The 21,395-nt window shown below is 45.3% G+C and overlaps 1 protein-coding gene across 1 annotated transcript; it reads left to right on the top strand.

Moving 5' to 3' along the window:
* Nucleotides 1–7,719: 7,719 nt before the first annotated feature.
* On the top strand, nt 7,720–9,645 carry LOC103108897 (fibroblast growth factor-binding protein 1-like). Its single transcript, XM_060188639.1, has one exon. It carries the CDS (start codon nt 7,734–7,736, stop codon nt 8,370–8,372), a length of 639 nt encoding a protein of 212 aa, XP_060044622.1. The 5' UTR covers nt 7,720–7,733; the 3' UTR covers nt 8,373–9,645.
* The last annotated feature ends 11,750 nt before the right edge of the window (nt 9,646–21,395 follow it).

The raw sequence follows: 21,395 nt of genomic DNA on the forward strand, positions 1-21,395 counted from the left end.
AAGAGGTACAATTCCATACCACTCCCATCATCAAAGTTCTGTCCACCTACCTCCCCCCACACACCACAAAAATAACCAGCATAGTCCCCCCCAATAAGAGAAGAGTTGCCTTTTTCTGTATATTTTCAAGCTCATGTGTTTATTCTTATTTTCATCTATTTATTTGTTTTTGGATAGAGACAGAGAGAAATTGAGAGGAGCGGGGGAGGCAAGAGACAGAAAGACACCTACAGCCCTGCTTCATCACTCCTGAAGCTTTTTCCCCTACAGCTGAGGACTAGGGGCTTGAACCTGGGTCCTTGCACACTGTATTGTGTGTGCTTAACCAGGTGTGCCACCCCCTGCCCCCCCATGTTTCAATTCCCTGCATTACACATAAGTAGTTGTCTTACTCTTTTTTATGTTTATTTATTCCCTTTTGCTGCCCTTGTTGTTTTATTGTTGTAGTTATTATTGTTGTTGTTATTGATGTCGTCGTTGTTGGATAGGACAGAGAAATGGAGAGAAGAGGGGAAAACGGGGAGAGAAAGATAGACACCTGCAGACCTGCTTCACTGCTTGTGAATCGATACCCCTGCAGGTGGGGATCCTTACAAGGGTCCTTGTGCTTCGCACCATGTGCACTTTTTTTAAAAAAAATATTTATTTATTCCCTTTTGTTGCCCTTGTTGTTTTATTGTTGTTATTGATGTCATTGTTGTTGGATAGAACAGAGAGAAATGGAGAGAGGAGTTGAAGGCAGAGAGAGAGGAGAGAAAGATAGACACCTACATCCTGCTTCACCGCCTGTGGAGTGACCCCACTGCAGGTGGGGAGCTGGGGACTCGAACTGGGACCCTCATGCCAGTCCTTGTGCTTTGCGCCACGTGCACTTAATCCGGGGCGCTACCGCCGGACTCCCAGAGTTGTCTCTCCTAATTTCACTAGGCATAATCATCTCCAATTCCCTCCATTCTGTGAGACCATCTTTTTGGTTCAGATTCGTTTATTCCTCTCCCCAAGCTCTTCCAGCTGGGGTCCTCAGCTCACATAGCTTCCTGTCCTGTCTGGGTTGGAAGAACCAGGTGTCAGCCCTAGCCTGTTTCCTCTGCCCCAGGCCCATTTCTCAGCAAGGTAGCCTTGCTACCCAGGAGGCCAGTAATAAAAGATCAGCCAGTTTATTTTGCAATACCCTAAGGCAGAGGGGTCCCGTTAAAAGGACCAGCCCTGCCATTGACACAGATAGACGCCCTGAATTCACTAAGCGAGGAAAGTTGCCTGCTAAGGTAAGGTCCCTGCTGAATCCTTTTTCTGTTCTGTTTTAGGGGCTGGGTGGAATTGCGGGTCCACCCCTGGAGTCAAGTTTCTGAGACAGAAGAGTAGAAAGACACACAGCACCAAAGATACCTACCCCTCACTGCCCCCAGCCCCCAGCACTGGAGAGCAGGCACCCTCCCAGGGAACCTGTTTCTGGCCTGAACCTGAATCTTTTTTTTTTTTAAAGGTATTTGTTGTTTTTTGCCACCAGATTTTTGTATGCTTTTTTTTTTTCCTGCTGGTCCTTCATGCCCACGTGACCCCACTGCTCTTTAAGCATTTACATTTATCCAGATACTACATGATTTTCTATAGTTTTTTTTTATTATTTATTTACACAAGGACCAAGAAAGTGAAAACCAGAACATCACTCTGGTACATATGATATTGGCAGTTGAACTCAGGACCTTACACTTCAAGCCCCAAACTCTTGTCTCTCAGGTCACTGGATTTTTTTCTTTTTTTTTTTTTTTCTTACTGGAGCTTAGCACATGGACAATTCCACAGCTCCCACTAGACTCTGTGCTCCCCTTCATTCCTTCTTTCCTTCTTTCATTCCTCCCTCCTTCCCTCCCTCTCTTCCTCTTTCTTTCCATTTTCGAGTTTCACAAGGAAGTGAATCAGAGGAAGATAGACAAAGGAGGCATTCACTTTAAAAAATCGAGATAGCATTGTTATCAACACTGTGCTTCCTTATTCTTTTACTGAGAGAGAAACCAGACCATTTCTCTTCTCAGTGAATGTTCTGTGTCCTCATTACATCTTTTTAAAAAAACTTTTCTTCCTTTAAAATTTCTTTTTTGTATTATCTTCACCTTTTTTTGGATAGATACAGCCAGAAATTGAGAGAGAAAAGAGTGATAGAGAGAGAAAGAGACACTTGCACCATTGCTTCACCTACAGGTGGGGGCTGGGGACTCGAACCCAGGTCCTTGTGCACATTGTAGAATGTGTACCACCACCTGGCCGCCTCATCCCACTTTCCAGTGAGGTTTTTCTGCTCGAAGTTTACTGAGTTATTTATGCATTTGGTTATTATTCCTTTCTCTCAAGGATGTTGTATAAAGATTTTCTCCCACGCATTAGGGTGTCTTTCTGTTTGCATGTGTTTGTGTATAAGTTTTTCCCCTTTTTTTTTTGTTTTTGCCTCCAGGATTATCGCTGGGGCTTGGTGCCGCCCCTGTGAATCCACTGCTCTTGATGGTCATTTTTTTTCCCATTTTTTAAAATTTATTTATTTTCCCTTTTGTTGCCCTTGTTGTTTTATTGTTGTAGTTACTGTTGTGGTTGTTATTGATGTCGGCATTGTTGGATAGGACAGAGAGAAATGGAGAGAGGAGGGGAAGACAGAGAGGGGAAGAGAAAGACAGACACCTGCAGACCTGCTTCACCGCTTGTGAAGCGACTCCCCTGCAGGTGGGGAGCCCAGGGCTCAACCGGGATCCTTATACGGGTCCTTGGGCTTTGCGCCCCATGTGTTTAACCCGCTGCACTACTGCCTGACTCCCTTTTTTTTTTTTTTTTCCATTTTATTGGATAGGACAAATAGAAATTGAGAGAGGAGGTGGAGACAGAGAGGGAGAGAGACACCTGTAGTCCTGTTTTGCTGCTTGTGAAGCATCCCCTCCACCCCAAAGGTGGGGAGCCAGGGGCCTGAACCTGGATCTTTGAGTGGGTCCTTGTACTGTGCTTAACCAGGTATGCCACTGCCCAGTCCCCAATCTATTGAATTTTTGTTTATTTTTATTTATTATTTATTAATTTATTTCCTTTTTGTCGCCCTTGTTGTTTTACTGCTGTAGTTATTATTGTTATTGACATTGTCATTGCTGGATAGGACAGAGAGAAACGGAGAGAGGAGGGGAAGACAGGGGGAGAGAAAGACAGATTCACTGCTTGTGAAGCAACTCCCCTGTAGGTGGGGAGCTGGTCCTTGGGCTTTGCACCTTATGCCCTTAACCTGATGCGCTACTGCCCGACTCCCTTCTATTTAATTTTTTAAAGACTTATTTACTCATTAATGAGAGATAAGCAGAGCTTCACTCTAGTACGTGCAATGTCATGACAGTAGTTGCACATGGGTACAATTTCCCATCTTACCAAGATAGGCGTCTGCAAAACACTCTCACCCCAACTTAGCTCCTTTTCCATTGTCAAGTGCCAGCACCTCAAAGCTCCCCCGCCCCACAGCCCTTCTCCTTGTCCTCTTTTTCCAGACTCCTTTGTTTTGATGCAACATACCAAACCAGCTCAGGTTTTACTCTGTGTTTCCCCTTTCTGTTCTTATTTATTAAGTTCTTCCCATGAGTGGGGTCATCCCATATTCATCCTTTTCTTTCTGGCTTATCTCATTTAATGTTTCCTTCAAGCTCCATCCAAGATGAGGTGAAGAAGGTGACTTCATCATTCTTGATAGCTGAGTAGTATTCCGTTGGACACCTGGGTTGCTTCCAAGTTTGGGTTGTTACAAATTATGCTGCTATGAACATAGGTATACACAGATCATTTTGGATGAGTGTGTTTGGTTCCTTAGAATATATCTCCAGGAGAGGAATTGCAGGGTCATAGGGTAGGTTTACTTCTAGTCTTCTGAGAGTTCTCCAGACTGCTCTTCACAGGGGTTGGATCAATTTACATTCTCACCAAGAGTGTAAAATGGTTCCTTTACTGTTCTTTCTGGTGTAGGACAGTCTCACAGGGGTAATGTGTCTCTATTTGCATTTCTCTTATCACCAGTGACTGAGCATTTTGTCCTGTGTTTATTGGTCCTTGGGATCACTTCTTTGGTGAATTTTCTGCTCATATTCTCTCCCCCTTTTGGGATTTTTGTTGTTGCTGAGTTTAGTGAGTTCTTTGCATAGTTTGGTTATTAACCTTCTGTTGGATGTATGGCAAAAAGATCTTCTCCCATTCCATAAGAAATCTCTCTATTTGTGTGATGGTTTCTTTTGCTGTGCTGAAGTTTTTCTTTCTTTTTTTTTTTTTTTTCCTCCAGGGTTATTGCTGGGCTCGGTGCCTGCACCATGAATCCACCGCTCCTGGAGGCCATTTTTCCCCCTTTTTGTTGCCCTAGTTGTTGCAGCCTCGTTGCGGTTATTATTGCCATTGTTGACGTTGCTTTGTTGTTAGATAGGACAGAGAGAAATGGAGAGAGGAGGGGAAGACAGAGAGAGGGGGAGAGAAAGATAGACACCTGCAGACCTGCTTCACCGCCTGTGAAGCGACTCCCCTGCAGGTGGGGAGCCGGGGGCTCGAACCGGGATCCTTATGCCGGTCCCTGCGCTTTGCGCCACCTGCGCTTAACCCACTGCGCCACCGCCCGACCCCTGAAGTTTTTCTATTTGTTATAGACCTAAAGGTTCATTTGTTTACTTATTTTCCTGAATGAATGAATTTCAGTCATTGAAGACATCCTGAAAACTTAGATCAAAAAAGCTCTGCCAATGTTTTTCTAAGCATTTGATTTCTGCTTTAACATCAAAATCCTTGATCCATTTGGAGGTTACTTTTTAAAAAAAAAAAACTTTTTTTTTACTTGTTTAAAAAATATTTACTTGTTGCCCTTGTTTTATTGTTGTGGCTATTATTGTTGCTGTTGGATGGGACAGAGAGAAATGGAGAGAGGAGGGGAAGACAGAGAGGGGGAGAGAAAGACAGACACCAGCAGACCTGCTTCACTGCTTTTGAAGCGACTCTCCTGCAGGTGGGGAGCCAGGCTCGAACCTGGATTCCTTATGGCTTTGAGCCAAGTGCGTTACCACCAACTCCCAGAAAGATAGCCACCTACAGACTTGCTTCACTGCCTGTGAAGTGACTCCCAGGCAGGTGGGGAGCCGGGGGCTCGAACCAGGATCCTTACGTGGGCCCTTGTACTTTGTGCCACATGTGCTGTGCTACCGCCGGACTCTGCAGTTTACGTGTGTGTGTGTGTGTGTGTGTGTGTGTATTCTTTTTACCAGGGCACTGCCCGGCTCTGGTTTATGGTGGTACAGGGGATTGAACCTGGGGCTTTGGAGCCTCAGGCATGAGAGTCTGTTTGCATAACCATTATGCTAACTACCCCCCCTCCTAGGGGGCTATTATTTCTTTATGTTGTTAAGTTTCATGAATTCTTTGTAGAAATTTATCTTTTGTTTGTATATGATGTGAAAATACTTTTCCTGTTCAGTTAGATGCGTTTTCGTTTTGATTTTCATGATAGCTTCTTTCTCTGTGCAGAAGACCGTGTGTGTGTGTGTGTGTGTGTGTGTGTGTGTGTGTGCGCACGCGCGCACGCGTGCGTGCATGTGTGTTTAGTCCTTTTGCTCAATTTTCTCTTTTTTTTTTAAAGACTTAAAATTTTTCTTTATTGGGAGTCAGGTGGTAGCATTGGTTTAGCACATGTGGTGCAAAGTGCAAGGACTGGTGTAAGGATTCCGGTTCAAGCCCCGGACTCCCCACCTGCAAGGGGAGTCGCTTCACAGGCAGTGAAGCAGATCTGCAGGTGTCTATCTTTCTCTCCCCCTCTCTGTCTTCCCCTCCTCTCTCCATCTCTCTCTATCCTATCCAACAACGAAGACAGACAACAATAATAACTACAACAATAAAACAACAAGGGCAACAAAAAGGAATCAGTAAATAAATTTTCTTTATTTATTTATTGGATATAAATAGCCAGAAATTAAGAGGGAAGGAGGGGCGAGCAGTAGTGCATTGGCTTAAGTGCACATGATGCAAAGCACAAGGACCAGCGTAAGGATCCCAGTTTGAGCCTTTGTCTCCCCACCTGCAGGAGGGTCACTTCACAAGCAGTGAAACAGGTCTGCAAGTATCTATCTTTCCCTCCCCTTCTCTGTCTTCCTGTCCTCTCTTGATTTCTCTCTGTTCTATCCAACAATGAAAATAACAACAACAATAACAATAATAACAACAAGGGCAACAAAAGGGAAAAATAGCCTCCAGGAGCAGTGTACAGGAACGGAGCCCCAGTGATAACACTGGAGACAAAAAAAAAAAGAGGGAAGGGAGAGTGTTGAAAGTCTCTCTCTGTCTTCTAAAATTTCATGCATATATTTTTACCTTTCTTAATATGCATAATTTTTTTTAACCAGAACACTACTCAGTTCTTACTTAAGATGGTGTAGGGAGGGAGATTGAACCTGGGACATCAGAGCCTCAGGAATAAGAGTCTGCATAACCATTATGCTATCTCCCCCTCCCCTTTCTATCTCCTCTTTTCTTCTTGATTTCTCTTTGCCTCTATCCAATAAATAGGTAAAATTTAAAAGAAGGCTGGTGGTGGCACACTTGGTAGAGTGTACATATTGCAATGTATACAGACCAAGGTTCAAGCCCTCTGATCCCCATCTACGGAAGGGAGTTTCACAAGTGGTAAAATAGTGCTGCAGGTGTCTCTTTCTCCCACTCCCCTTTCATTTTCTCTCTGTCACTATCTAAATTAAAAAAAAAAATTAAAAATGTATTTTAGAGTGATGGGCGGTGGTGCAGTGGGTTAAATGCACATGGCATGAAGCACAAAGTCCTGTGTAAGGATCCCGGTTTGCACAGCCAACTCCCCACCTGCAGGGGAGTCGCTCGCTTCACAGGCAGTGAAGCAGGTCTGCAGGTGTCTATCTTTCCCTCCCCCTCTCTGTCTTCCCCTCCTCTCTCCATTTCTCTGTGTCGTATCCCAACACAACAATGACAGAATAACAACAATGATAAACAACAAGGGCAACAAAAGGAAAAAAAAAAAAAAAGGCCCCCAGGAGCAGTGGATTTGTAGTGCAGGCACATCAATGATAACCCTGGAGGCACACAAAAAAAGTTTTTTTTAAACTGTGGTGAAGTGGTGGCACACCTGGCTGAGTACACACATTATAGTGCGGATGGACCCAGGTTCAAGCCCTAGTCCCCACCTGCAGAGGGGAAAGCTTTGCAAATAGTGGTCTCTCTCCCTCTGTACCTCCCCCTTCCCTTTCAATTTCTGGTGGTCTCTACCCAATACATAAAGAACATTTAAAAAAAGAATTTAAAGAGAGTGATACCCATACTTTAAAAGATGTTAAAATATCTGTTTACTCACTGACTTATGGGAGAGACTGGAGAGAGAGACTGAGAATGAGAAGATCACTAGAAGCTTCTCACCTGGGTTCACTACTCCCCCAGCCCAGTGCTCCACGAGAAGCCTCCTTATAATTGTTTGCTGATGAGCACAGGCAGGTGTAAGCAAGTAAGTGCGTGATCCAGAGCTGGTGAGGATGGGGGTGGTCAGGACATGGATGAGGGGTAGCAAGCTCTGGCATTCTGGACACAAGCCAAGCAGAACTGTGAGGAGATGGGCTGCTTCTAGGAATTCTAGGAGCCAGACAGAGTCCTCATCTCACAGCATCTCAGTCCTGAACCGAGGAACTCATTTTCCTGCCTTTTGTCAACCAGGTTCCCAACGCGTGGTCACCATGAAGAGCCAGAGCCTTCCCCTACTGTCCCTCCTCCTGGCTGCTCAGGGGCTCCTGGTGGAGGGCATGTTGAGACCTTGGCGAGGACGCAGCTCTGTAAGCTTCTGGGAGCCACCGATCAGTCCCAGCCAGTACCCATCTGTGCAGAGAAGCTCTCAGCAAGAGTATCTGGTTACTCGCCAGATCATCACCCCAGACCAGGCCCAATGCCACCTGACCATGAGAGAGTCAGGGGAGGCTGTCACCCTGAGGGTGGAGTGCACCCAAATGGGCCACGACTTCTCCTGCATCTTTGCTGGCATCCCAACCTCCTGCCCAGTGTATCCTGAAAACGCCGTCATCTACTGGAGGCAGATCTCCAACAGCTTGAGTTTGCAGAATAATATCTGTGCCAACTCCGGCGCGGTCCTGAGCAGCAGGGTGTGTGGGAGCGGCTTTCCAGAATCTAACCTCAAGCTGGTGTTCTCCACCTTCTGGGACCATGGGAACGCCATGCCCACAGTCCACGAGGGTCTCACCACTCAGCCAATCACCACTGAGCAGACTGGCACCGTGCCACCAACAGCCACTGAACAGACCAGTGCTCGACAGCCAGTCACCACTGAACACGCTACAGCTGTGCCACCAACCCACCCCTGAACAGACCGCGGTTGACCAGACCACTACCAACGAACAGACCACTGCTGTACTGTCAGCCATGAGTGAGCAGGCCACCACTGAAGGGAACCCTCTAGAATCACCAGCTACCACACAGCGAATCATCACTGAGCAAATTCCATCAAAGTGAACCCCTCTGCATCAGCAACACTAGAGCAGAATTCTGTCACATAACTTCCAACCTCTCAATAATTAGCCGCTGAGTGGACCACCACCTGAAGAGTCCACCATCACTCAACAGACTTGCTGTGCAGACCGGAGCATCCCTGGACAGCCCACTGCTACACAACCAACCATAACTGAAGAGACCCCCTGCTGAACAGCTAGCTAATCACTGGACTAGCCCAACACATCACATCTACAGCTACCACTGAACAGACCACAGCTACTGAGAAGATCTCAGAACAGACCACCAGTACCCAACCCACCACCATGGAGAAGACCAACACTGAGAAGACCACCATTACACAGTCTCCCACCACTACTGCCACAACCACAGGTGAACAGACCATCATGACAGCGGATTACCGCTGAGAAGACCACCACCAAGGTTTCCTCCAACAACTCTGTCATCATGGCCAAGCTGAAGGTACTTCAGGAGATGGTCCCAACTAGTCAGAAGGCAGATCCACAGTCCCAGCAGGATGCAGTGCAACAGACCTACCAGGACAAGGCGAGGCAGGAACACCTGGCTGTGAGGTAGGAGAACTTCCGGGATGCAATGTGGAGAGTCCACCAGAATGAACAACAGCCTTCTTAGCAGCATGAGATGCAACGGAATGACACGGAACCATCCTACCAGGCTGGAACAAACAGATGCATTCTTTTCGGATGAGGTGTGGCTAATCTTACAGGATGAGATACAGCAAAAATACCCAGATGCAGCCCAGTAGTTGTTTATGAATTTAACTAAGAGACATACCTGGATACAGCCCCACCCCCCCACACACTCACTTGCTATTTCAGAGACATCTTCTTCATACCTATAGGCATGATGTTACAGGAATAACGATCGTAATGTGACTAAAACAGAGTCAGTTAGGGTATGTTGTCTCCTTATGCTGTCATCTCACCAAGTTCTCCATGACACACGGCCCTTTTGTTCTCTGGGATCATATTGGAATACTTAAAGAGATGATGAAATTATTGTCTTCAGATGTTCTGTATGTCTGTCTGTGTGACTATCAAGGCTGCTGACTTAAGGCTGTCCCCATGGCTCACAGGAGGGGTGTGTCTGCATGTGGTGTCTTTGAGCTGAAAGAGCTACAGTGATGATTTCTCTTGTGATTACATTTATTTTTTGTCAGATAAACACAAATAATAAACCTCTAGTCATTCTTAAAGAAATGTGTTCATCATTTGTTAATTTTCTCTAAATTTGTTCCTAACTGAATTCATAATCAGGTCCCAATATAGCCATGAAAAACAAATCTAAGGAACTATATTCTTTAAAAAAATTATTTTGGGAGGAGTGTGGTAACACAGTGGGTTGATCTCACTCTCAGGCAGAAGTTGAAAAACAAGATCAGAAAAGAAAACACAAGTAGAACCTGAAATGGAATTGGCGTATCGCACCAAAGTAAAAGACTCTGGGGTGGGTGGGTGGGGAGAATACAGGTCCAGGAAGGATGACAGAGGACCTAGTGGGGGTTGTATTGTTATATGGGAAACTGGGGAATGTTATGCATGTACAAACTATTGTACTTACTGTTGAATGTAAAACATTAATTCCCCAATAAAAAAATCAGACTAAAAAAATATAAAATAAAATTTATATGGAAAAAAAAGAAAGAAAGAAAGAAAGAAAGAAAGAAAGAAAGAAAGAAAGAAGACAAAAAAAAAAGCAACTGGGGAGTAGGGTGGTAGCTCAGTGGGTTAAGCACATGTGGCTCGAAGCTCAAGGACTGGTGTAAGATCCTGGTTCGAACCCCCAGCTCCCCATCTGCAGGGGAGTTGCTTCACAGGCTGTGAAGCAGGTCTGCAGCTGTCTATCTTTCTCTTTCCCTCCTCTCTCCATTTCTCTCTGTCCTATGTAACAGTGGTGACATCAATAACTACAACAATAAAAAAACTAAAGGGCAACAAAAGGGAAAATAAATAAATATTTTTTTAAAAAGGGGAAAAAAGCAACCAGGAATGGTGAAATCATGCAGGTACCAAGCCCCAAAGATAACCCTGGTGGTAAATAAATAAATATAATTTAAATTGTTAAAAATAACAATCAATAAATAAAATTTTTCTTAAATCTGAAAAAAAATATTTTGGGAGGAGTGTGGTAGCGCAGTGGGTTAAGGACGGGCTTAGGATCCTGGTTCAAGCCCCAAGCTCCCCATCTGCAGGGGAGTCGCTTCACAGGCAGTGAAGCAGGTCTGTAGGTGTCTGTCTTTCTCTCCCCCCACCTCCATTTCTCTCTGTCCTATCCAAGACAATGACATCAATAACAACAGTAATAATAACTGCAATAATAAAACAAGGGCAACAAAAAAGGGAATAAATAAATATAAAAAATATAAAATTAAAAAAATAATTTATTATTTATTGGATAGAGACCGAAATCAAGTGGGAAAGGAAAGAGAGAAAGACTTGCAGCACTGCTACACCATTCGTGAAGCTTTCTCCCTGCAGGTGGGGTCTGGGGGCTTGAACCTAGGTCCTTGCTGATTATAGTATGTGTACTCAACCAGGTACACCACCACCTGCCACCACCCCCCAAAAAAAAAACCTATGTGTTGCCCACCTGTTCCACCCCATATTACCCCCAAAGTTAGTATATTCCAGAATCCCAATCTTGACACTTTCAGAGTCATAGATTTGAGAATCTCTTTGCATAACCTTTATGCTATCTACCCCCCACTAATCTTTATACTTTGATGCTTATGAACCTGTAGCAATTAGATTCAGTGATTTCTTTTTGTTTTTAAAGATTTTATTTATTTATTAATGAGAAACATAAGAGGAGACAGAAAGAAGCAGACATCACTCTGGTGCATGTGCCGCCGGGGATTGAACTCAGGACCTCATGCCTGAGAGTCCAATGCTTTATCCACTGCGCCACCTCCAGGACCACAGGTTCAGTGATTTCAACTGGGACACATGGGGTTTGGTGTGATTAAGAGACATGTCAAACTCTTCACAGACACTAAGTGGAGGTGATATTTTAATCCATGAGGGCAGTTAGACAACCAACAGGCTGGAGAAATACACTCCACTGCCTCTACTCAGAGCCGATTATCACCTGCCAGAGGTGGAGGCCATGACCTTGAGTTCACTCTGGTTTACGGGAGAGGGGTTTGGGTCAGGACAGCACCCAATGGAGAAGAATGTGGTGTAAGACCAGGAGAGGAGCAGACACTGCTGGACAAGATGGGGTCAGGTGCCTCTTAAAAGGTATCACGGGAATGAGATTTGGAACTGTGACTTCAGGTGGGGGCTGGGGAAAGACTGGACACCCATCAGGCAGATGACAGCAGTGTGGAAGTCCAGGGAGGAGAAACCCTAGAAGGTGGGGGAGCCCGTGCGGTATGTAAGGGTGACACTGGTGGGTACCTTGTACATGCTCACCTGAGCGGTCTTGAAGTGGCACTATTCAAGAGTCGGGGAAGAAGATGTTAAGGTACCTTTATTTTATTTCCAATGCTTTATTTTATTTTCTTCTTAGTGATGTAATAGTGATTTACAAGATTACCACATAATAGGGGCATAATGCCCCACCACTCACAATCACCAAAGTTGTCTCCCTCCCCCCAGAGGCTACTACTGTATTTGTTCCAAGATTAATCATGGGTTGACTATATACACATATGTTTTTTCAAAGTGTTTCAATCCTCTTTTATTATTATTATTATTATTATTATTATTATTATTATTATTATTATTACCAGAGCACTGATCAGCTCTGGCTTTGGTGGTATGGGGGATTGAACCTGGAACTTTGAAGCCTCAGACATGAGAGTCTTTTTGCATAACCATTATGTTATGTTATCTACCCCCGCCCTGTGTTTCAATTCTCTATATTCCACTTATGAGTGAAATCATCCTGTAGTTGTCCTTCCTTTCCCATCTTCCCTCTCAGATAAGCAAAATGGCACCTGACTTCCTCAGGTGTTCTCCAGAATCTCTTCCCTTTCAGTGATGCTGCAAAAACAAAGGCTCCTTGTCACAAAAGTTCCAACTTGCAGTAGAACCAGGGTTCAGAGCCCTCTGGCCATCTTCCCCTAACTCCTCTAGGAGCATAGACCAAAATTGCTTTTGTGGTGCAGAAGAAAGACTTCCTGGCTTCTGTAGTTACTTCTCCAGTAGAGATGAATGTCTCCAATGCTTTTATTTTTTAAAAGTATCTTTATTTTTTGGACAGAGACAGCCAGAGATCAAGAGGGGTGGGGGAGGGAGAGAGACAGACACCTGCAGCACTGCTTCATCACTTGTAAAGCTTCCCCCCTGCAGATGGGGACCAGGGGCTCAAACCAGGGTCCTTGTGCACTGTAATGTGTGTGCTCAACCAAGTGCGCCACCACCTGGCCCACCCCTACCCCCCAGTTCTTTTTCATGTAATAAGTAAGGGTCTGAGGCAGGGGGAGACTGCTTAGTGACTATGCAAAACAGGACTCTTTAGCCTAAGGCTCCAGGATTCCAAATACAATTTCCTGTAGCACAATAAACCAGAGCTAAGCAGTGCTCTCAAAACAAAAAAAAAACTAAGTAGCAGTAGTTAGTAAAACAACAATAACACTTTAATTTTTTTTTTTTTTGCCTCCAGGTTTATTGCTGAGGTTCAGTGCCTGCACCATAAATCCACTGCTCCTGGAGGCCATTTTTTTCCCTTTTTTGTTACCCTGGTTGTCTTACCATTGTTGTGGTTATTATTATCGTTGTTATTGATGTTTTTGTTGCTGGACAGGACAGAAATGGAGAGAGGAGGGGTAGACAGAGATGGGGAGAGAAAGACAGACACCTGCAGACCTGCTTCACTGTCTATGAAGCGACTTCCCTGCAGGTGGGGAGCTCAAACAAGGATCCTTCCTGCGGTTCTTGCACATTGTGCCATGTGTGTTTAACCCACTGCGCTACCGCCCGACCCCCAACACTTTAATTTTTTTTTTTAATAATATCAGTAGACTGGTGAGTTCAGAGTTTTAAAAAATACATATATAATTTATTTTTAGTGAAAGAGGGCTACAGAGAGAAAGGTACACAGAGAGAGCTACCAGAGCACTGCTTGGCTCTGGCTTATGGTGGTGCTGGGGACTGAACCTGGGACTTTGGATCCTCAGGCTTGAAAGTCTTTTGCATAACCATAACACTTTAATTTTGAATTGTGCTTAAGGTTTTATTTACTGGGGCCAGGTGGTGGAACATTGTGCTTAAGGTTTTATTTACTGGGGCCAGGTGGTGGAACATTTGATTGAGTGCTGACTGAGCGCTGACTGAGCGCTGACTGAGCGCACATGTTACCATGTTCAAGGACCTAGGCTCAAGCCCCTGGTCCTCATCTGCAGTGGGGAAGCTTCACGAGTGGTGGTGCAGTGCTACAGTTCTCTCTCACTCCCGCGCTCTCTCTCTCTCTCTCCCTCTCTCTCCTTCTCTTTTCCTCTCTGCCCCCTCACTCTCCCTCTCTCTTCCTCTCTTTCTCTGCCTCTCTCTGCCTCTCTCTCTTCTCTCTCCCTCTCTCCCCTTCCTCTCTCTCTTCTCTCTCCCTTTCTCCCCTTCCTCTCTCTCTCCCTCTCTCTCCTCTTTTCCTCTCTGCCCCCTCACTCTCCCTCTCTCTTCCTCTCTTTCTCTGCCTCTCTCTGCCTCTCTCTCTTCTCTCTCCCTCTCTCTCCTTCTCTTTTCCTCTCTGCCCCCTCACTCTCCCTCTCTCTTCCTCTCTTTCTCTGCCTCTCTCTGCCTCTCTTCTCTCTCCCTCTCTCCCCTTCCTCTCTCTCTTCTCTCTCCCTCTCTCCCCTTCCTCTCTCTCTTCTCTCTCCCTCTCTCCCCTTCCTCTCTCTCTTCTCTCTCCCTCTCTCCCCTTCCTCTCTCTCTTCTCTCTCCCTCTCTCCCCTTCCTCTCTCTCTTCTCTCTCCCTCTCTCCCCTTCCTCTCTCTCTTCTCTCTCCCTCTCTCCCCTTCCTCTCTCTCCTTCCTCTCTCTCTTCTCTCTCCCTCTCTCCCCTTCCTCTCTCTCTGCCTCTCTCTCTTCTCTCTCCCTCTCTCCCCTTCCTCTCTCTCTTCTCTCTCCCTCTCTCCCCTTCCTCTCTCTCTTCTCTCTCCCCTTCCTCTCTCTTCCTGCCTCTCTCCTTCCCTCCCTCTTTCTCTCCCTCTCTCTTTCCTCCCCCTTCTACCATTTTCCCCCTCTTAATTTTTCTATGTCCAAGCTAATAAATCAAATATTTTTAAACATTTTTCGGGGGGGGGCAGGTGGTGGCATACCTCACAGAGTGTACATATTATAATGTACAAACCGTTTGCTCAAGCCCCTGGTCCCCACCCTCAGGGGCTCAACTTCACAATAGGTGAAGTAGTGCTGCAGGTGTCTCTCTTTCCCACTCCCTATCTCTCCCTTCCCTCTTGACTTTGCCTCTATCCAATAAATAAGTAAATACATCTTTTAAATGATTTTATTTATTTCTTCATTTAGACAACCAGAGCCTCACTCTGGCACATCTAATGTCAGGACTTGAACTCAGGATCTTATGCAAGAGAGCTCAGAGCTTCACCTGCTGTGTCACTTCCTGGGCAGCCACAGAGATTTTTAAAGTCGTTTTTTTTTTCTTTTCCTTATGGCAGGCAGCTGAAAACTATCAATATATATACAGTGAGGATGTCAGTGACAAAGCCAGAGTGACAAACTCAGAAAGACATTGGGGTCTAATCCCCAACATCATGGGGACTTGTTTATCTCGCACCTGCCGTGTGCTAGACTGAGGGCTCACTAATCTCCTTTGGTGTCCGGGATTCCTTCACTAACTCATTCACACATAAGTAGTTGTCCATAAACCCCGCCAGACAGGCTGTGCTCTGAACTTGAGGTACAGAGTGTTTAAGGACTCTGTCTGCATGGATCTACCAGTGACAAAAGTGACAATAAACTCAGGTAAATGAATAAAGGTGGGGAAAGAGCAGGGGACAGAAGAAATGGATGGTGCCCAGCCTTATGTGACAGATACAGTCAGGGAATGTCTTGATGGGGTGTGCCTTTTTTTTCTCCTTAGTGGTAACTTTAAAAAAAAAATTCAGGGAGTCGGGTGGTAGCGCATTGGGTTAAGCGCAGGTGGCGCAAAGCGCAAGGACCATCCTAAGGATCCTGGTTCGAGCCCCCGGGGCTACCCGCCTGCAGGGAAGTGGCTTCACAGGCAGTGAAGCAGGTCTGCAGGTGTCAGTCTTTCTTTCTCTCCCCCCTCTGCCTTCCCCATCTCTCTCCATTTCTCTCTGTCCTATCCAACAATGACATAAATAACAACAACAATAAAAACAACAAGGGCAATAAAAGGGAAAATAAATAAATATAAAAATTATTCCTTTTGTTTGCTGCAGGGTTTCTTTTTCTTTTAAACTTTTATTTATTTATTTATTTATTTATTTATTTATTTATTATTTCATTTTTTGCCTCCAGGGTTATTGATGGGGCTTCGTGCCTGCACTGTGAATCCACTACTCCTGGAGGCCATTTTTCCCCCTTTTATTTGGTTGCCCTTGTTGCCCTTATTGTTGCTATTATTGTTATTGTTGTTATTTCTATTGTTGGATAGGACAGAGAGATGGAGAGAGGAGGGGAAGACAGAGAGGGGGAGAGAAAGATAGACACCCGCAGACCTGCTTCACAGTTTGTGAAGCGACCCCCCCTGCAGGTGGGGAGCCGGGGTTTGGAACTGGGATCCTTACACCAGTCCTTGTGCTTTGAACCTTGTGCTCTTAACCCACTGCGCTACCGCCCAGCCCCCCTTTTTAATTTTTATTAGATAGGATAGAGAAATTAAGAGAATAAGGGGAGATAGAGGGAAGGAAAGAAATAGACATATAGACCTGCTTCACTGCTTGTGAAGTGGACCACCTGCAGGTGGGGAGCTGGGGCTTGAACTCAGATCCTTGCACTTGGTAATATATACACTTAACTGAGTGCACCACTGCCCGGCCCCTCTTAGAGGTAATATTTATTTATTTGTTTTCACCAGAGCACTGCTCAGCTCTGGTTTATGGTGGTGAAGGGAATTGAACCTGGGACTTTTAAAATTTATTATTAGTGATTTAATAATGACTGACAAGGTTGTGGGATAAGAGGGGTACAATTCCATATAGTTCCCACCACCAGAGTTTCATATCTGCTCCATCCATTGGAAACTTCTCTATTCTTTATCCCTCTGGGAGTATGGACCAAAGATCTTTATGGGGAGCAGAAGGTGGAAGGTCTGGCTTCTGTAATTGCTTCTCCTCTGAACATGGGTGTTGGAAGTTTGATCCATGCCTCCGCTCTTGGGAGGTAAAGTTCTGGGACATATTGGTGAGGTCCTCAGGGACTTTGAAGTCACAGACATTTAGAGTCTCTTTTTCACCACTCGTTAAGCTTTCCCTCTACAGGTGGGGACCAGGGACTCGAACCTGGGTCCTTGCGCACTGTAACATGTGTACTCAACCAGGTGTGTCACTGCCTCCCCCTCTCCCTCTATAGCCTCCTTCCCTCTAGATTTCTGTCTCTATCCAATAAATAAATAAAGATAATACAAAAAAAAAAAAAACTAAAAAGACACAGAGCCTGAGGTCATTAGCCTTGAAAATCTCACAGGAAGAGCATGTGGTCATAGAGGAAAAGCTACACAGAAAACAAGTCACAGCTTGAAGAGCAAAACTGACTTATTGGGAAGAACAGAGAAATTTAATTTCTACTCCTGATTTACATGATTAAGGGTCAGCTTTAATTGTTGTGACTTCCCTCCCTCTTCCTTCCCCCTTGGAGGTATAATAAGCTGCTTCAGGACAATAGGTTTATAGTCCACATTTATACCCCTTGCCCATATTTGGGAGCTACTCTCTTCCCTGACCCAGCTTTCTAGTCCTTTGTCCAGCCATGACATCATCTCCCCTGACAATAACTTGGGTCCACCTGAATATCAGAGGTCAGGCTCAGAAAAAAACTAGTAAAGTCATGGGCCTTTTGGAATATAATTAAAATAGGCCTACTGGGAGCTGGGGGGTAGCAAAGCCGGTTAAGCGCATATGGCACAAAGTGCAAGGACCGGCATAAGGATCCTGATTTGAGCCCCCAGCTCCCCACCTTCAGGGGAGTCGCTTCATAGGTGGTGAAGCAGGTCTGCAGGTGTATCTATCTTTCTCTCCCCCTCTCTGTCTTCCCCTCCTTTCTCCATTTCTCTCTGTCCTATTCAACAATGATGACATCAATAACAACAACAATAACAATAACTACAACAATAAAACAAAGGCAACAAAGGGAAAATAAATAAATAAATAAAATATTAAAAAAATCTTTAAAATAGGCCTGCTAGCTATATTCAAAACAGAGACCCCAAATCTTCATCGGCAATATTCCAGCCTTTAGGTTCATGATTAGTCAACAATTTATTTGGCTTTATATGTTAACTCTGTTTTCAGCCACCAGGTTCTAGATGCTAGTATGATGCCAACTGGACTTCCCCAGGCAGATGACCCCACCAATGTGTCCTGGAGCTTCGATTCCCCAGAGCCCCACCCCACTAGGGAAAGAGAGAGGCAGGCTGGGAGTATGGATCGACCTGTCAATGCCCATGTTCAGCGGGGAAGCAATTACAGAAGCCAGACCTTTCACCTTCTGCACCCCATAATGACCCTGGGTCCATATTCCCAGAGGGATAAAGAATAGGAAAGCTATCAGGGGATGGGATGGGATACAGAGTTCTGGTGGTGGGAATTGTGTGGAGTTTTACACTTTTTAATCCTATAATTTTGTCAGTGTTTCCTTTTTATAAATAAAATTTTAAAAAATAATTTATTTGCAAAAAAAGCATTCTACTTGCTTCAATCACTACTTATTTAATGAATATATAAAACATACACACACACACACACACACACACACACACACACACACATATATATGATAGAGACAGCCAGAAATTGAGAGGGTATGGAGACACAGACAGAGGGGGAAGAGAGACAGAGAGACACCTGCAGCACTGCTTCATCACTCACAAAGTTTTCCTTCTGCAGGTGGGGACCAGGGGCTCGAACCCAGGTCCTCGCACATTGTTACATGTGTACTCAATCTGGTGTGCCACCACCCGGCCCCATAATGAGTATATTTAGTGCAATTTCCTCTCGGATTTTCTTTAACTTTGTTTTTAAAGTGACCTATAATATAAACTGCTAAAACATCCACAAAAAGAAAGAAAAAAAAAGAAGAAAGATCATAATCTCCTTAACTATTTCATGAGGAAACAAAATTCCATGTTTCCTGGAGAACGTGATGAGATTACAGCAGGAACTAGTGGCATAGCACACATACCATGCCTATTTCTGTCTCGGTACAAGCCCTGGCTACAGAAGAAGGGCAAACACTAGAAGAAGAACAAGCCCTGGTCCTGTGACACCCCGCCTGAGGGGATGCGGAAGTGGCTCTGAAGGGCCTCACGGCAATTAACAGCTGTCTGCTGGGCTGCACTCCAGGCTGCCTGCTCCTCTGTCTCCAGGCATCCATCCTTACAGGCATGAATTCCAGCACATCCACTCTTCTCTAACCTCTTAACAAGTGACCCTCCACTTGTTCATTCACGGATGGTTGACAATAGCAGTGCATACCTCAAAAACACTGCCCAGCTCTGGCTTATAGTGGTGAGGGGGAATTGAACCTGGGACTTCAGGCATAAAAGTCATTTGCAGAACTTGGATGCTCTCTCTCCCCCACCCTCGCCCTCCAGACTAAATATTTTATCAGATGTAGCTATTCATATCAAGTGGAGTGCAAGGTAAGCATTGTGAAGGAGACCTGCTACTTCCACCAAGAAGATGCACAACTCCCTATCTTCAGAGCCCTTGTGGTGACTCACTTTCTATGAGCTGTGCTACAGGGCGATGAGTAAAAGGTTGATGATATGTAGCAACTAAACACTGTTTTTAACTTGGCATGATAGAGTGGTGGGGACTGTGGCAATCGGGAGCGTTACTGCTTCTCTAGAGGTCGCTGCTCAGATCCCAGTTGACTGATGGAGGTAGACTCAGTATCCTCAGAGCCCAGTGTCTTGCCATTTGAGCCATTACCCTGGTGACTACAACAGGACCTTTTCATCTCCCTAGTGCCCCCAGGAACTTAAGAGGACAATGATGACTTATGTCTAATACATTTACTGAATCTTTTGCTAGGGCCAAAGATGCATGGTGGGCAGCCCATGAGAAGTCAGAAGTGGGGGACTGTGGGCAGTGGTGCACCTGGTTGAGTGCACATGTTACTATGCTCAAGGACCCAGGTTCAAGCCCCCTAGTCTCAACCTTCAGGTGTAGAGAGCTTCATGACTGGTGAAGCAATGCTACAAGTGTCTCTCTTTCTTCCTCCCTCTCTATCTTCCCCTCCCTATTGACTTCTCAGTCTTTATCCAATACATCAATAAAATATTTTTCAAAAAGACACAAGTGTTGGAAAGGGTGTTCCGAACAAAAAAAGACTGCTTTCACTACCCACAGAAAGAGAGACGTAAACAGTAGATCTGCCATAGTGTTATGGTCAGAAAATATGTACAGATCCAGACAAGTTCCAGTAGACTTTTACTGGCAGTTCTTCTAGCGTTTGCCCTTCTTCCATAGCCAGTCAACAGCGTCAGGTTGAGCCTGATGTAAAGTTTCGAGACCTCCTTTGAATCTGGAGAGGTGGCAGTCGTTGACTATGTGGGTCATAGTCTGTCTGTAGCCACCGGGGCAGTTCGGGTCGTCTCTGGCTCCCCAGCGATGGAACATAGCGGCGCACCGGCCATGGCCTGTTCGATAGCGATTGAGGAGGGCCCAATCATAACGTGCTAGGTCAAAGCCGGGTTGACGCTTGCAGGGATCTGTGATGAGGTGTTTGTTCTTTACCTCAGCTGACTGCCAACTCTGTTTCCAAGAGTCTGGAACAGAAAAGTTCAGTGTAGGCGTAGGGGACCAGATTGGGTGACGAGACGTCAAGCGTTGGACAGGGTGGGCGAAGATATCCGCGTATACTGGCAGGTCCGGTCAAGCGAACGTGGGAAATGAACTTAGATGATGCTGCATCCCGACAAATATCTGGCATCTGGTGGGGCGATGTTGCTAAGAACTGGCAGCCATGGAACCGGGGTGGAACGGATGGTTCCAGAAATGATCCTCATGGAGGAATATAATTTGGAATCGAACAAGTGGACATGGGGGCTACGGAACCATCCTGGGGCACAGTATTCTGCAGTGGAATAGCATAATGCCTGAGATGATGATCGTAGTGTGGAAGCGCTCGCGCCCCATGAGGAGCTGGCCAGTCTTGCAATGATGTTATTCCTCGCGCCCACCTTTGCTGCAGTTTTTATGAGACGTTTGTGAAATGACAGAGTGCGATCGAGAGTAACGCCAAGATAGACTGGCTGGGCCTCACGCCGGATTCTCGTATCACCAAGCTGCACATTAAGCTGCGCATTACTGGCAGTGATAAGTTCACTAGATTATTCAAGATTTTCTTTTTTCTTTCCTTTTTTTTTTTGTCTCCAGGGTTATTTCTGGGGTTCAGTGCCTGCACTACGAATCCACTGCTCCTAGAGGCCATTTAAAATTTTTAAATATTTATTTATTTATTTTCCCTCTTGTTGCCCTTGTTGTTTTTATTGTTGTTTTAGTTATTGTTGTTGTTATTGATGTCATCCTTGTTAGATAGGACAGAGAGAAATGAAGAGAGGAGGGGAAGACAGAGAGGGGGAGAGAAAGATAGACACCTGCAGACCTGCTTCACCACCTGTGAAGCGACCCCCCTGCAGGTGGGAGCCAGGGACTCAAACCCCCTGTGCTACCTACCGCCAGACCCCTATTAAAGATTTTCTTATGCTGGGTAC

The sequence above is a fragment of the Erinaceus europaeus genome, chromosome 3 (assembly GCF_950295315.1).
Source record: "Erinaceus europaeus chromosome 3, mEriEur2.1, whole genome shotgun sequence".
NCBI lineage: Eukaryota > Metazoa > Chordata > Mammalia > Eulipotyphla > Erinaceidae > Erinaceus > Erinaceus europaeus.